The sequence below is a fragment of the Dromaius novaehollandiae genome, chromosome 19, assembly GCF_036370855.1.
Source record: "Dromaius novaehollandiae isolate bDroNov1 chromosome 19, bDroNov1.hap1, whole genome shotgun sequence".
In the NCBI taxonomy this organism is placed as follows: Eukaryota; Metazoa; Chordata; class Aves; order Casuariiformes; family Dromaiidae; genus Dromaius; species Dromaius novaehollandiae.
The window spans coordinates 4,973,783-4,990,613 of record NC_088116.1 but is presented as its reverse complement, the minus strand read 5'-3'; the positions used below and the strand labels follow the sequence as shown (position 1 = coordinate 4,990,613).

General features: G+C 42.2%; 2 protein-coding genes across 2 annotated transcripts in view; one reads left to right on the top strand and one right to left on the bottom strand.

The window, feature by feature from the left end:
• ITGAE (integrin subunit alpha E) overlaps positions 1 to 15,638 on the top strand; it is a 32,980-nt gene extending 17,342 nt beyond the window's left edge. The window contains exons 20-36 of the mRNA XM_026101440.2: positions 712 to 933; positions 1,349 to 1,479; positions 2,304 to 2,437; positions 3,089 to 3,237; positions 3,912 to 4,040; positions 5,539 to 5,609; positions 6,302 to 6,437; positions 7,648 to 7,749; positions 8,100 to 8,176; positions 9,150 to 9,227; positions 9,674 to 9,740; positions 9,825 to 9,932; positions 13,337 to 13,411; positions 13,524 to 13,625; positions 14,078 to 14,173; positions 14,787 to 14,897; positions 15,497 to 15,638. Of these exons, the coding sequence (XP_025957225.2) occupies positions 712 to 933; positions 1,349 to 1,479; positions 2,304 to 2,437; positions 3,089 to 3,237; positions 3,912 to 4,040; positions 5,539 to 5,609; positions 6,302 to 6,437; positions 7,648 to 7,749; positions 8,100 to 8,176; positions 9,150 to 9,227; positions 9,674 to 9,740; positions 9,825 to 9,932; positions 13,337 to 13,411; positions 13,524 to 13,625; positions 14,078 to 14,173; positions 14,787 to 14,897; positions 15,497 to 15,553 (1,845 nt within the window). The 3' untranslated portion in view covers positions 15,554 to 15,638. The remainder of the gene's footprint in view (positions 1 to 711; positions 934 to 1,348; positions 1,480 to 2,303; positions 2,438 to 3,088; positions 3,238 to 3,911; positions 4,041 to 5,538; positions 5,610 to 6,301; positions 6,438 to 7,647; positions 7,750 to 8,099; positions 8,177 to 9,149; positions 9,228 to 9,673; positions 9,741 to 9,824; positions 9,933 to 13,336; positions 13,412 to 13,523; positions 13,626 to 14,077; positions 14,174 to 14,786; positions 14,898 to 15,496) is intronic.
• On the bottom strand, positions 9,934 to 13,187 carry HASPIN (histone H3 associated protein kinase). The gene has a single exon (XM_064523188.1). It carries the CDS (start codon positions 13,105 to 13,107, stop codon positions 10,555 to 10,557), a length of 2,553 nt encoding a protein of 850 aa, XP_064379258.1. The 5' UTR covers positions 13,108 to 13,187; the 3' UTR covers positions 9,934 to 10,554.
• Positions 15,639 to 16,831: the final 1,193 nt, after the last annotated feature.

The following is a 16,831-nucleotide window of genomic DNA, read 5'->3' as shown; positions in this document are numbered from 1 at the left end:
TGAAATTATATCTGTTGCCTGTACGTAGGCAATTTGTTGGTGCTGACCTTGCTCTGCCAAGCAATGTTCTTCACAGTCTTTGCAATAAATGTGTGCGTAGGGAGCTGCTACACCGTTGCTTCCCAGGGACTTCTAGAAAACAGAATGCTTTGTGGGCCCAGCTGCTAAGTCCAATATATGATGTGCAAGGTATATTTTAGTTGGGTCATTCTGAATGAGAACTGAACACACTTTTAACAGCAGACCAGGGGAAACCCTCTTTGTTTGCCCACTCCTAAAATTTACTCGGGGTGCTTGCTGGAAGCAGAAAACAACAGTCCTGGCATCTGTTAGAAGCCAAATAACATGCACCCTCTTGTGGCTTATTTCTATAAGACAGTCCAGAAGATGGGATGGTTTCCATCACGGTGAAACTAGCTGGGGGTCAACTCAGTCTCCTGTTAATTTAATAGCAGACAGTGCTTCAGAGTGTCTGCTTGCCTAGGGTTGTCCGGAGACACTGCTTCCATCGGAGAATTTGCATGCTCTCAATAAAGAAGGATCAAGCTTTTGTTCTGTGAATGAACTGGGATCTTGAGCTGCTTAATCTATTGTTTAGAGTGTTGTTCTTCTCCTTTAAGCATTATCAGTGTGCAGTGAGGTCTTTTTTCATGTAAGAGCTACTCATGCTACCTTTGCTGTAAATGGGATTCCTTATTGGGTGTTTTTCAGACTGGTTCATTCACCTTGGAAGGACACTTAAATGTGCAAGTGACCTCTCCTTTTGCAAGGTTTGGGTTTACTGTGGCCAGCATTGGAGACATCAACAGGGATGGATATGAGGATATTGCAGTTGGAGCCCCCCTTGAAGATCAGCTTTCAAACAGTTCCTCCTTTGGCAGTATTTACATCTTTAATGGTGATAAAGACGGGATCAAGAGCTCTTTTTCCCAAGTATGTGTTGTGTGTGAATTGCCTTCAGTACACCTTGAGAGGGAAAAGCTTGTTTTGTAGCAATGAGCTAGGAGGAAGGGAATGCATTTCATTTGCAATGATGGGTGAGAAATTTACACATCAGATGATTTGTGTGACTCCACAATTTTCTGCAGCAGAGCTATTCCTTACTCTTAGTTGTCCACTTGCCTGCTTAGGCAAGGGAGCTGGGTTCAAATGCTACTTATAAAACAGCATATCCTTTTGCAAGGCTGTTTCACATTTTACTGCCGTTTACTACAGGAAGTCAAGTGTCAATATTTTGTGTGTCAGGAGTGTTACAAAATCATCTTCATGGCAGCCTCATGAAAAGAATTATACTTGCCAAAGGACAGGAGAGAGAACCTAACTCATGTTAATGTTTCTTCCCCATCAGAGAGTAAAAGCCTCTGAAATTTCTCCAGAACTCCAATATTTTGGACAATCCATTGATGGTGGCTTTGATTTCACTGAAGATGGTCTCCAAGATATTACAGTAGGATCACTGAAGAATGTGGTTTTGCTCCGGTAGGGAATAAATGCTCCTTTTTAGTGTGTTATGGGGATGCTTCAAAGTTACATTTAGAATCTGTATTCCAAGCACTGCGTAATGATTCTATTATTAGTTCAGCATCAGAGGGAGTTAAAAAAAAAAAAAAACAAAAAACTTTCCCAGTGCAGTAAGTCACATAAAATGCAAAATCTTTCCCTCAAGTTGCAAAGGCTTTTCTTTTTTTTTTTTTTTTTTTTTTTTTTTTTTTTTTTTTAATGTCTAAAGCTTTGAACAAGTATCGGCTGGTGAACATGAACTGATTGTAACATTGATCCAGGCCTAAGCAGACCTTGATGTCTGCAGTGCAGCACTGGTAATTTAGGTCATTTTAGACAAAGAAAATAACTTTACAGACCATGCTTCATTTTCAGTCAGACTTCTGATAACTGAGTGACTTCCAGATTTCACAAGGGCTAAGTCATGGCAGACAGATTTGATTTTGTTCTTGCATTTTGTGTTAGAAAACGAACTGTGCGGGGGGAAGAGAGAATTTGTACCACTACGTAATGGGTTTATCTAGTGGAGAGAGAAAGAAATGTATCTAATTCTGAAACTCTAGCCTTATTGGTGTAATTTGGCTGCCTGTTCCTTCAGACTCTTGGGATTTTATGCATTCTCAACATTTCCAGGCAAAATTGGAACTTTTGTAAATGGGTAAACTTGGTCCAGGTAAAATACTGTGGAAACAATGAACATTTCTTATTCTTGCTGTCAGGATTTCTTAGATTATTTCTCCTGTAATGTTTCAGTCTGAAAATTTGTATTTCATTCTGTTTCTTATCTGTTCTTCACTGGATAGCTCCAGACCAGTTGTCCAGTTTCTCACCAGCATGAGATTCACCCCTGAGAGAATATTAATTTTCACTAATAACAGCATCATTACTGCAAAACTGTGCTTCGATATAATCTTGGCGTCACCAGCATCCAAACAAGGTAACAAACAGGAACTGTGATCAGACTGAAAGCTACAGTCCTACATTGGCATCGGAAACTTGACAGGGAGGACAATTTCTGGTACAACTAACAAATAAATTATTTCTCCTGATAGAAATTAGAGAGATGAATTCACTATTCTCAGAAGTCAGCAAAGCTCTATAGAGGTTAGTGAATTTGCAGCTGCTCATTCTAGGAAAGATATTTGTGCCTGAGTATCGGTTCTGCTTGTCTTCACAAACAGCCTTAATGGTAGTTTTCTTTTACAACCTGAGTACAGCTGTAATATGTACTCTCAGCAACAGATGGAAGACAGCAGATCAAAACCATTGACAAAGCCAAGGATCTCGTTATTCAAAACTAGACTATCACTAACCTAGTATACTTGGGAGAAATTAAACATATTTTGGGGATCTTGGATCTTGCACCTTGGAGCCTAAACTTTCAGAGTTTCTGTAGGGAGCAAATCTAAATTTAAGATTCTTTCCATTTCACTTGGCTTGTGGGAAGCCGTTGGGAATACATCACTGTATTTTTCCTCCTTGGTGAATGCTGCTGATCAGAGGTTTCAGTTACTCTTTATTCACTGACCCTTCTGCAGTTCTGTTACTTTGTTCTGAGCACATAGGAAAACACTATCTCTGCTTCCAGTGTTTTCACAGTTATACCTTCTCTACACGGTGGACTTGGATGTGAAAATGCCAAAGAAAAGAGTGCAGTTTGAAGATCAGAACACCACAAGAAGTGGACAGCTGCTGGTCAGCAAGGACATGTGCTTAGAGCTGCAGCTCTATGCCCTGGTAGGTGATGACTTACTGCAGAAAGAAGGGCTAACAGGAAAAGATTTGTTACAGAACCTGCCTGAGGATGAACCTTTCTTGAAATGCAAAAAAAATATAATGAGGTGGAGTTTTCTGGGTGTTAGACTTCCTGAGCAAGTTCACAGCTGAGGCAGGAGATGCCGCATGTGCCATTTTTATTTGTATTGCTAAAAATCAAAGTCTCATCCTTTTGAATGTAAGCATGTGAAGTATTCATAATCACAAGAATTGAGGAGAGGCATGAAGCTCTACAGGATGAAAGCAAACATATGGAAACTGTTTTTCACAATGCATAACTGAAATGTAGAACATGTTATCCAGGGGGTGTCATGGTAGCCAAATGTATAAAATAATCCAAAAAAACATTTGACAAGTTTATGGACCACTGGTAGCTATTAGAAACAGTGGCTCAAAGGCAACCTCTGAGCCAGAAGGTCCCTAAACATGCCAGTTGACAGAAACTGGAATAGAATGGCTGGGGGGAAGTTGCTCTATATTTACCCTGCTTCTTACACTATTTCACTTTGTAGTTTTGCTTTCCTGTATTTATACTTTAGGAAGCGGAGCAGCCATGCAGAGATGACATGTACACTCTATTCTGCATTTCAATGCCCAGATACTTTTCTTAACTGTTTGTTCTTCCTTTCTTGTAGCCATGTGACTTCAACTGCTTTTCCAGTGTTATTCTCAGAGTTAAACACAAGCTCTTTAATAAAAACACTAAGATGGAATTTGCTGTTCCTATGCTGGATAGATATCAGCCATCTGAGATGCATTTTCAGGTAATAAAAGCTTAGCAAAGAGCTTTCTCTCCTTCCAGGATCCATAGCCTTTACTATTAAAAAAAAAAAAAAAAAAAAAGTGGTTTTCTTAGCTTGTGCATGTCTTCCTCTCTCCCCTGCTCCCTTTTTAGTTATAAGTAATGTATTCTAGGTAGACTTTAGGCTCAGGTTCCCCCATAGCAGATACTCATATCCTGTTAGGATAATCTTGTCTCTAAGGTCCAACCTCAGATCTGCTACAAAATTGCTTTGATTTTGACCATAGCATTTCTCCTATGCCTCTGTATACAATGAAATTTAGATGCTACCTGTGAAGAAGGCAGAGACGGTTTGTGTGTTTTGTGAAGTACTTTTCAGATACTGAGATCTACATTGGAACTTATATTAAAACCTATTATTCGAATGATGTATTTGGTAGTAACACATAAACAATTTTCTAAAATTTAAAAAATCCTGGGAAAAAATGAATACTTTTTTTAGTTTGGATTTAGTTGTTTGTAACCAATAATTGGGAGGCTGCAAACTTCTAACAAACTTAACCTTTAAGTCTGATATCCTCTCTCCTCACTTGCTGTTTAGTAGCAGGATTCTTGCATGCTAATCCAGCTCTTTTTCACAGCTAGTCTGAAATCTAAATCACAGCTTTTGGAAAAATTCCACAACGCTGCGTAAAGAGGCAGCTTTTTGCTACTTAATAGGTGTTTTTACCACAATTCAATATTTAATTAACAGTCCATCAAGCATAGAACAGAGGAGTTAGAACAACATTTAGCACTGAGCAATAATGAACATTCATTACTATGATAACAGTGATCTTAGGAATTATGATGTTGATGATACATTTATTTCATAAGAATATTTCATGAGATTCTCAGCTGTGAGTCAGCGCTGCTACTGGGTTTAGTACTTGTGCATCCAACAGCTAATTATTAATTATCGATGAACTTCTCCAGGAATGTCAGCCGCAGACAGATTTTTATTGGTGAAACAAACAATTGTGAAAGACGCTGGGAAGTAACTTCATCTCTACCAAATAGCGCACCTAGAAGCTTGTACAGTATATGAATGTGTTTATTCAAGAAAAACATGTCAGTCAGGGAAAAGGAGTAATATTATTTTAGCTAACACATTTTCTCACCAGACTGGCTTAGATAGTGACTCCTGTGGCAAGTCACAGGTAGACTGGCATCTCTGTAACAACCCTTGTCCCCAATGAAGATTTCACATTACTGCTAAAAGACCTTTTTCTGGGAGCTGAATTACAAAACATCATCAGCTTGGGAGTGACTCACCACTAGAGGGTCTTACTTCCTGCTTTTCCTTAAATTGGGTCATGAGAATTTCAGTTTTCAGAGAAGGACAGAGCAAAGGAGAAAATTAAATGGAATTAAAAAGCTGTCTCTGCTGTATGTATGTGTATATATAAAGGTATTCTAAATCTGCTACCTTAGAAAAATCAGGACAGTTAAGATTTGACTTGATCTGTGTTCATTTTCAGTTGCCTTACAAGAAGGACTGCAACAACAAGACTGTCTGTACTGCTCATTTAACTTTGACAACTCAGATTCCGTGAGTCAAAGCAGTTGTATTATCCACTTTTTGCATTTAGCATTCCTATAAAATATCATCTTTGTGCATAAGGTGTTCTGTTCAAATTCTCAGACAAGATTTGCTGTCCCTTTGTTTACATTAATTTCAATCTAATTTATTCTTTCTATAAGATTACGTTCATACAGTGCTATAACTGTACGCCTCCCCGGGCATTGCTGGGCCATTCTAGGAAATCTCAGAGGAGAGACCAGTATTTAAACAGCTGTAGTTGTCCTAAAATCACAATTCTGGCATTTGATTGTAAACATCTGATTTTGTTTTGGACAAATCTATAGCATAGCACTAGAGCAAAGAATCGCCTTTACGTAGCCTTAGGCAAAAGGGTAGACATCACTTCTTTGTAAAAGTTACCCCAGAGATTCACTGAAAAGATAATCAAATGGAGAAAGGTTTAATAGCCATCTAGATGTAAAACAGAAGTGATAAAATGTTATGTAAGGTTTAGAGATGACTGCCTTCAGTAATAAGAAGGAAGCATTTTCCTACACACTCTGAAGAATACTGAATAATTAATTGGGCTATTGCATTATCCTGTGTGTGAAAGCATTTGAGGGGAGCAATTACTAGCACCAGAATGCCTTGGGTCTCTTATTAAATAGCAACCCTTAGAAGTTGTATGTCACCTACCTCATTTTTCTGTCTGCTTCTAGAAAAGAATTACTAGTGGGACACACTAAAGAAGTGACCATGATTTTCACCCTAAGCAACAGCGGAGATGACTCCTACATGACAACTATGGTTTTGAACTATTCTAAAAACTTACATTTTAAAAAGATGACTGCTGAGGTAAGATCATGGAAGAACTATTTGTCTAACAGCAGATCACTGAAGGAAAGCCTTAGGGCAGACTCCTATTCACTTACTACATAAATAAATCTTGAAAGAAGGTCAGTTGTTCAAGGATTGACAAGTGAGCAGCTTCTTGTAAAACTTATCTGCGTGGCATCATTAAAAGAATCAATGATCAATAAGACAAACAGGCAGACGAAAGTAGATGAGGACTTCTTTTGTAATTTACCACAATCCATGCATGAGTAACCCATATTCTTTTAGCATCTTTTAAATCCTGTTATTGACCGCTCTGGAGTTGTGAACAAATTGAACCTAAAAATGAAGGTATTTATCTGTTTAATAAAGGTTATGATAGTTTTCGTTGTCTGTGTGATTTGAGAACTAATGTACAGGGAAGTAGGTTAAATTGACAGTTTTCTGGGTTGCTAAAAAAAATTATTGCCTAGGTTAGGGATACTGATAATAAACACTGACTCATAGTCAGTACTGAGACTACTTCTTGGTCTAGTATAGGCATCATTATTCAATATAGAAAGTACACAGAGCAAAGGAGAAAATTAAATGGAATTAAAAAGCTGTCTCTGCTGTTTGCAAGGAATTGGCCAGCCTCAATTAGTGCATTCAGAAATGACATAAATACATGTAATATCTAAAAGTAAATTATGTTTATTCTAATGCATTAAATTAGAGCAGCACCAAGAGCTCCGGATATTTTTGTAAGCGAGTCAGATAAGTGGTTCGTGCCAGTTAATTTTTCCATCATTCACATTAAAACTTTCAAGCTCTTCATCCATTTTTTCTGAAGGACGAGCCTTTAAGCACTGGACTATATCCAGAGCTCTAATACAGCACAGAATTTATTTGTGGAACATATATGCAGTAGACACTTGAGACTATAGAGCACCTTTTTCTAATCTGAGAGCCAACCTCACTTATCCAACTTCCTTTAGATGTTCTGGCAGCCTGATGAAACTGTTTAGCCCATCTGATTAAAATACCCCCAAAAGAAACTTGGGGGAGTGGGGAGGGCATTTCCATGATGTCAGGACTGGAACCTGAATAGAGTATTTATCTGATTTAAGACTTCCAAGCTTTTGTTGGGCTATTTGTTCCTAATTCCTTTTATGGGAGCAGACACAGACAGAATTGAATTTCCCAGTCCATTTTCATTCAATATTAAAGAGCGTTCCTATTCTGTTGGCAGCCATCCTCTCCAGTTATTCACTGTGGTCAGCCAGTACCATCCACTTCTATAACCTCATCCTTAAACTGCAGAATTGGGCATCCAATATTCAATAAGACAACTGTAAGTTGAGATCATTATTTTCATTTTCTCCTACTGCTTTATTATACTTTATTATACTTTGAGTTGCTGGTCTTGCATCCTTTATCTTTACAGCTTGGCCATAGCCTCTGTTCTTTCAAATACCAGCTTATCACTGGTGTGTAATTTCTCAAGGCTACAGACTGTTTTCATATTCCTGTACTTCACTGACTTTTCCACCTTCCACAGTAATGTCTAACTCCTCTGGAAGGGAATGCTGAGCAGAAAATGATGCTGAGCCATCATGTTTCAGCAGTACCCTGGTGAGTTAGAAAGAGAGTATTTACAGAGTAATCAGTATCTTCTTATGTCTTTCTCTTCCCTCGAAATAGGCAATTTTTTCAGTGATTTGGCAATTACGTGAAACCGTGTTCCAAAATAAGTCTACAGTCACTGTTAATGTCACCAAGTAAGTATTGCTGTTTTCACCACAAAATATACTGTGCACTAAAAAGGAGATAAAAGAATTCCTACTCAGTGTACAAACTGTTTATCAGCCACTAGTTCCACATGACTGTACTTGTTCTTCTCAACCTCCTAAAGCATTTGGATCTATGTGAAAAATGTTTCCTTCCCTTCTACTAATTTAACTTTGCTCATATTTCATTGTTTCAGTAAAACATAGAGCTCCCTTTAAGGTCCTAATTTAAATGTAGTACCTATTTACATGCTTGTGTTTTTTGAAATGCCATATTGCATCCTGACATCCTCCTTCCTTAGGAGTGAGAACAGATAAGCAATATGTATAATACAGCTGTGTTCCAAGATGATCTTTCATTCAAAGGAACCAAATGATTGGGAAGACAATATACATTTGGGGTATTTTTCATGATCAAGGCCTTTCTAATGTGGGGAAGCTACAGTTTAGATTCCTCTGTTGTCACGTTCCTCCTTTTCCTCCCATTAAAATCTATGGAAACTGGCTGATACACAGCATTTTTAAAACAGCAAAAAACAGAAGAAAAGAAAAAAATAAAACTAATCTCTGGCAGCTGAATTTCATTGCAAGCAGAGTTTAAGGCAAAGGTTTCCATATGAGTTTAATGACCAGTCAGTTTCGTGAGGGGCAGAAGCTTCTAATTTTGATTGATGAAAGCAATACTACTATTCACATGTTAATGCTGGTTTGTGGAAAAACATTTCAAGGCAATAGCAACTTTCAAAACTAGAAGCACTGAAAGGCTAGTCCAACATTCAAGTACCATGTCACCCCATAGGACGGTGGGCTGGTACCTGTATCTCTTCATCAGTTACCACCACTGTATGTTTCCATCCATCTTGTACAGCCAATATTGGCAGTTCTCAAACCATAGAAATGTTATCATATATCATGTTTTCATGCTAATAATGCTTTCATCCATCCTGCTTTTTTTTTTTCCCAGCACAAATGAAAATAGCACCACTCTGACCGAGGAACACATCCTTGATACCAGATATGCATTCACTGCAGTCCTTACCAAGTAAGCTTTAGGAATATTCAATTATATTGCTTCTACATTAGTCAATTAGAGGAAAGAGGATGGAGGGGATGCTTGGTAGATTACAGTACAATTTCTGTCTTAATTGTTTCAAGCACTGCACATTGTCAGGTCACTTTCTCTGGTACCAGACAGCAAAAGTGGAGACAGTCTGTAAAACGGAACTATAAAACCCTATCGTAGGCAGGGGGTGACTAGGGCAAATGTAGACTCTCTAACTTGTAAAAAGTAGACCTCAAGAGAGCTTCAAAGATGCATCTGACTTGTACATAAACTGCATATGTACACATATATGCACAGATTAGACAGCATCATCAGATTTATGAGAACTGGAATGCTATGCTTTTATTACTGGGTCACTGGATGCATTAACTTTCAATAATAATTTGATTCAACATTCACTGAGTTTGATTTATCTTTGTCTACAGACCAGTTTCTTTAATATACGTGAATGTTAGTCAAGGACTTGTTGAAAACAGAGAGTTCAAATTTAATGTAAGTAGAGCTTCAAATTTAGTTAATCTGATCCATCTTCAATCATGACTAAGAAGTACTTGTCTTGTGCATTTCCTTCTGCAGATAAATGGAGAAAATCTCTTTAATGCTACCATCCAGTTACAGATTTGGATTCCTATCCGTTTACAAGGTCACAACATCCTAAGTGTGAAAAATGCAACAGGAACACAGGTACATTTTCTTATTTGTTTTTTCATAATCTGATATCTCTTCACTGGTCTTTACAGAGAAAAAAAACCCAGATTATTGCAGATTAATGTTTCTAAAGCTATATTACAGGAAGTTTAGATATTTACATCTTGTAGTACAATTCCATGCACAAATTTTGTCAAACTTAGCAAAAGATCATTTTTAAAAATGAGTCATGGGGGTGTTTCCTCCCTTTCTATCCTCAACTGGGCTAATAATATTTACTTTTGTCCTCGCTGTCCAGAGTTTTTTTTAAAAAGAAAAAAATATAATAATGAAAGAGAACTTCTTTTAATATACTAAAACTCAAAAGGTAAGAAAGTTTAATTCAAAACATAACTAAGCCTGAAGAAATCCCCCCCTGCAAAGTCAAGTCTGTTCTCTTCCCCTCTTCTCTCAAAGAAGTACATCTGCAAGCATATTAAGGCAGAAAACTTTTCTCGCTTTTTTAAACACATTTTTGATAACTTATTATACACACTGATAACCCATGGACATCATAACATTTCTTCATTGTGCCAACATTTAAAAAGATCATACATAAAAAACAGCAAAGGAGAGAGCAGCACCAGTAACTTCATTTGTGGAAACACTGCTCCCTTGCTCACTGGAACAAGCTGCTGTTATGTAAAACTTCACTTGCAGAACCAAAAGTTAGTACTTCTTTATGGAACTTAATGAGCTGCTGCTTTATTTTTCTCATGGCAGAAGTTGATTCCTTTTTCCTGTAGACCATTCCTTTTAGAAGTTTATCTGACAAGTAATGCAGCCAGAGGACGTTGCTGCGTGGACGATAGTCAGTCCAGCTGTTGGAGTTCTCCATTTTCATTTGCCTGTAGATATCAAACTGATAGTCCCCTGTGCCTTGGAACAGCTCTTCATCAGTGGAAAGGTCACAAAACACAGTTAACCCATCTTTTTCTAGCCGGGACAAGGTATAATCTATGATGTTGACATGGATCCCTGCTGTGGGGATTGTGTGCCCTGCCCCATTCAACACATAATTAAGCTCCTTTACATCTGTTCTCTTTACCAGCACATTCCCCCAGTGCAAGTCTCTGTGCTCAAAGTGCAGTTCCTGTTCTGCCACAGCCAGGGAAGCAGTGACCTGGTGCAAAATACTTCTTGCTGATGCCACCGAATTTAACTTCTTTTTCATATTCTCCAAATCACTGCCTCCAAATTCAAATTCCAGAACCATGAAGAGTTGCTCATCCCCAAAAAGGTCTGGCCGATCATTTTCTGATCCTGTTACTTTGTGGTATTTGTCCCAGGCTTCCAGGAGGTGCTTAGGATAGGCCCCTTGAACACAGTGCACAGAGTACAAGCTAATGAACCCTACAGTCCTGTTCATAGACTCTTCAGACAGAAGACTGAGTTCCTTTGAAATTATTATCTCAGGTAGAATCTCTCCAAAACTCTTTTGAGCTTCACCATTTACCCTTTCAGTCCCCTCAATGGGAATTATTTTTAAGGCAACAGGTCCTCTCTCACTGTGGGTCTGGAAGACCTCTCCAAACACCCCTTCTCCAATTTTCTGGCAATTTTTCATCTTATCTAAGGGAATGCATTCTTCAAAAGAGATAGGCCCCTCCTGCTGGCATTCCCCATATACCTTCTCTGCATCTGTAAGCATCACCTCCAGGACAGAACAGGAATTCCTGGGAGCCAGCAGGGCCATGGAAGAAGCAGACCAAGTACAGCACTGAGCCTTATCAGCAGATAGGGTTATTTGGGGCCCTGAAAGCTGAGATTTCATTGAAGGGGTACAAAGGATGCTGTTGCAGAAACTCTCTTCTGTGGCAACTTTCTTTTTCTTATGGAAGGACAAAGATGCTCGAACCCTGCCCCAGCAATGGGAGTTATTGAGGAAAGAACAATCATTGTCTCTTACATCTGCAGACATCTCCAGAACGTTCTTCTTCATCCCTCTTTTCCTCACTTGTGGTCTGAAAAAGGAGTTATTAGCCTGCTGCTGTCTCTTATTTTTGTGCCTGTTTGGGCGGAGCCTTGTCTGTCTGCCCCACCGGCTGGAACTGAAGCCACTGATGCAGGCTTTTCTACAGGTACTCCCATCTCCAGGAATGACCTTGCTGCTTTTATATTTCTTCTCCAAGACTCCTTGCAGGCCTAAAGGAGAAACTGGCTGCTGGCAGAAGGGCTGAATATCTGCCTGTTCCTTGAGTTGCGTGCCAGTCAAACACGCTGGCACTTCTTGACGGTCCAAGACCACCACCGGAGTAAGGTGGCCTCTCTGCTGGCTCGAGCTTCCTTTCCTTGAGCCTCTTCTCAGATCATCCGATGGTCCTTCAGAACCGGCACCGTTGCACGCCACAGCGCGCTGCGGCTTACTGCTAAGGGCGGGCGGAGCTGCCTGCTGGGCCGCGGTGGCTCGTTGTAAGGGCAGGGAGCCTCGCGGCTGGCAGCGTCCCCGCACTGAGGCCCTCAGGACGCGGCGACAGGACGGTCCATCCCCATCATCCCTCGCTGGCGATGGCGGGAGCTGGTTCCAGCCTCCCCGCACGAGGGCCAGGCGCAGGGGCGAGGCAGCGAGCGGGGCCGGGCTCTGCCGCCGCCGCCCCGCGTCCTCCTCGCCCGGCGGCGGGGAGAAGAGCTCCGCGCTGCCGTCCTCGGGGCTCAGCAGCAGGACGGAGCTGAGCTCCGCCAGGCCGGGCGGCGAGCGGCGGCGCTGCGCGGGGGGCGGCGCGGCCGGGGGCGGCCGCTGCGGGGTGCTGCAGAGCAGCGGGCGCCGCGCGGCGGCCGGCGGCCCCTGGCGGCGGCGGCGGCGCGGGGCGGGGCGGCGCGGCCGGGGCAGCGGCGAGGGCGAGGGCGAGGTGAGCTCCCCCGCGGGCGGCGGCGGCGGGCGGTTCTCCTTGCCGGCCGCGCCGCGGCGGTGGCTCCGCAGCCGCCAGGGCCGCGCGGGGCGCTCACCCGGCGGCTCCCGGCAGCGCTTGCCGGGCAGCGAGAAGTCGGGGTCGTCCGAGTCGGCCGAGGCGACGGAGCGGGCGCTGGAGGCGGCGCTGGAGCCGGCCGAGGTGGAGCTGAAGAGCCGCTTGCGGTCCCGCGGCGGCGAGATCCAGCGGTCCGGCGGCGGCAGCGGGCGGAGCTGGCCGCCGCGCCGCGAGTAGGTGCGCAGCAGGCGCGGCTGGAGCGGCATGGCCGCCGCGCCGGGGCTCAACGCGCCTCAGGGGCCGCCGCCGCGCCCGCCCGCCTCCATTTCAAACGAGACCTCGCGAGAGCTGCGGCCAGGGGGCGGGGGGGGCGAGAGGGCGGTGGCGCCCCGCCCCCCCGGGATGCCCCGCCCCCCCGCGAGCCAGCGCCTCCAGCCGTAACGGTTGTTTTCAAACCGTAACGGTCCCCTCGCAGCTCTAACGGTTCCCTTCCAGGGCACCACGGCGTGCAGAGTGGCCGAGGAGCCGGTAACGGGCCTGCAGGGCTACGGCGGTGACGCAGCCGCGCCGGTGAGCGACGTCGGCGGCCGCCGCTGTGCTAACGGCGGCCCGCGGCGAGGTGCTGGGGGCGGTGCGGGGCCCGGCCCCGGCGCCCCGCCGTGACACTCCCCTGTCGTTTCAGGCCGTCCGGGACGTGCAGTACCGGTGCGTGTACTGCTCCCTCAGCGCGGCCTGGGACAACGTCACCGTGGCGGCCGAGGTGGCCGTGGCCGACGCGCAGCAGGTACGCGCGAGGGACGGGGCTGCGCGGCCCCCGGCTGCCCGGGCCCCTCGGCCACGCGAGGTTTGCGGGAAGGGATCCTGCTCTTCCATGCGCAAAGCCGCTTTCTGACCCCGTGGAGCGAGAGTACGGTCTTATCCATGGGGCTGTCTCCTAAGAGGCACTCGGGGTTCCGAAGCGGCGCTGCACTTCCCTTGGTTCCCCCAGAAATGGGTACTGGCAGACTGACTTGCTTGACAACGCAAGCCTTGCTCTGCCCGAACGCTTTCTCGCCATGGTACACCCATACATGAGGGTATTTACATACAAGAGGCAGCTTGGTGGCAGCATTATGCAGGGCAATTTTACAGTCTAGGTAAGGATGCTGTTGGTCACTGTTGCAACATATATATATGTATTTTGGAAGATGCCGTTAAGTGACTGATACCTTCTTTATTTTTATTCTTACTCCACAGTTCTTAAAAACCAGAACTGATTTGCTGGTCGCTGGGAAAATCACCTTTGACAGAAAATTATATGTGGCCCTGAAAGAAGAGCATCATAGTGCTGAGGTATCTGAGCACCATGTAGGCAGCTTGGTCCTTTTCTTAGGACAGGACAAGGGAGATCTAGATATTTTCCAGAACCCAGAAAACTGATCAAATTCCGGGGTTAAATCCTAGACCTTCTGAAGCAAACAACAATTCTGCCATTGAATTTAGTGGAATCACATTTTGGACTAGAGGAAGAAAGCAAAGGGAGGATACTTGCTAGTATATACTAATAAAATATTGAGGGTTTGTACTGAATTCTGGATATTATCTGACACTTGTGGGTAACACCTCTTGTCCTCTCTGGGATTTTGGCAGGGAAATTCCCTCTCTTTCCCCTAGTGAAGACATGCCCTTTATTCTGAAGGATTGTTACTGGGAATTTTTGTAATCACTGTAAACTTGTGAAAAACACTTAGTGAATTTAACTTCCTTGACTAGTTTTGGTATATATAAAAAAAATCATTTCCTATTGCATTGCAGAGCACCTGCATAGGTATGTTAATGCTGTATCTAGCATGGAGTTCAAAGGTTGAACATTAGATCAAACTATATAGCTTTCTTAGTTAAAAACTAGCCAAGAAAAAACAACTGGCCTTCAGTGTATGCTAAATTGGTCTTGATTCTGATCTAGATTGCTCTCGTCTTGCTGAAAGAGGAAGCATTCGATCCTTTGCCAGTTATCATAGGAAGCTCTGTTGGTGGACTTCTCTTGTTGGCTTTCATTATTCTGCTGCTCTGGAAAGTGAGTATTGTAAAGACATGACAAAATACAGATCTTCTTATTAAAGGTATTAATGGTTTTAAGATTTCTCTAATTATGAAAGAGATTTCTTTAAATACACTGAAGGACATACCATTGTAAGACCTCTATCTTAGACGCCTCAGTGTCTTAGATTTGAAAAAATTCCTATTCTGAGCATTGCAGTATAACCTCTTAATTTTTCATGCTATTTAAATGAGAAAAGCATTCCTTTTCACTTCTCATCATAAACTGTTAATTAGCTGCTCTATTTTAGAATGCAAATGGAGGCATTTCAGTAGTACTGGAAAAGAAACTCCTGCTCTGCATGCATAGGTGTGCTGAAGTCCTGTTTTGAAGTGTTCTGCAGAATGTTCGAATGTTATGAAGTGTTAGTAGACATTGTGAAGCGTTTTGAAAAATGGCAAAGGCTTACAGCTTTGTCAGAAATCATATGCTGGCTGCATTCTGCGTTCACTCATTCATTTATAGCAACTCTGAGAGGGAAGAACTTAGAATTTGCATTTTAAAATTTAAGAAAAAGCAAAAATTAATGCATATGTGAAATGTTAATAAGTTGTTTTTTTAATATTTTTTTTCAGTGTGGCTTTTTCAAAAGAAACTATAAAAGTATGATGGAGGAAGAAGACAATTCCTGAAGAAGAAGCTGGCCAAAGCAGAAAGTATTCTGTCACCGGCTCTTTGGAAATACCAGAGTCAATGTCTGGCTGAGATGCGAAACGAATCACATTCCCTGAGCTGGGATAGATCTATGAGACTCTAGGTCTTAGGACTTTTGCAATTTGCTGTTTTGACTATGGGGCCCCTGCGCTTTTGGACAGTTACCTGCTTGTTTAATTTGAGCTGGCTGCTTGTTAAAAAGGGACTGCCTGGTACTGGTCAACTAGACTCCTCGTGATAGATTTTGCTTTAATGCAGATATGCTAGGGAAAATTCAGCTTGGAGCCTGTGAGGTTTATGTATTGGATTGCACTCTTAGTTGTTGTGATGCTGAGTGGTTCTTAAATTGATTTTAATACTAAATAGCTTCAGAATAGATTGAAATAGACATGGATAGAAAAGGCTTTCGGTTTGCTATTGCTAATGAAAATGGAGAGCCAAATGTTTTGTGTATATATGTATCTATATATACCTATATAAAGATTTGTGTATTTTAATGCAGCAGAATATTTTTTGATGTACCTAATTCTTGGAACCATAAGTGCATGTGCTGATGAGGTTTTTTTGTATCTCGTGTGATCTCATTTCTGCTTTTCCATTTTGAGTTGTTTTCAAATCCTGATTTGGTCACAAATAAAAGTATGTTTCATGGGTCTCATTACCAGTTCAGATAGACTCCTCCTGTATCATTAAATGGTTCCCTAAGCTGGGATGGTTAGCAACATCTGCTCCAAAGCAGCCCAGGAAAAATAGCCATGTTTGAATTAAGAGCAAAACCAAGCAGTAAGCTGCAGCATTGATCACAGCCATGTTGCTACTCACCCTGATGTCAGTGAAACACCAAGTAGGGTGAATTATGAGCAATTCTAGGTTGTCAGCTGTAGATTATCAGTAATTGCATCTTGCAGGAAGGAAGGTACCTAGTAGCACCTTGTGGCTGCCTTTAGCCAGTAGCAGGTGTTTTCTTTCCTGAGCAATGAAATGATCTCTAAAAAATAATCCCCCCCATGCTCCCTGTTTTTTAAAAAGAACAAGTTTATTCACTTTGTAATATTCCTCTCTTTGGCTTTTTCTGTCCTTAATTGTATAGTTGTTTTATTTCTGTCATGTTTGGCTAACCATAAACCTCACAAATCTAATGTGTTTTTACACACAGCAGTAGAATAAACATAGACTTTCATTCAGACGTACAGAAAGCAAAATAGTTCCATGTCTCCCTCAGCTTAACCAATATTGCCTGATGTTAACTAAAGTTA

Coding starts and splice junctions, on each gene's coding strand:
- HASPIN (XM_064523188.1), bottom strand. CDS start 13,107: ATGCCGCTCCAGCCGCGCCTGCTGCGCACCTACTCGCGGCGCGGCGGC.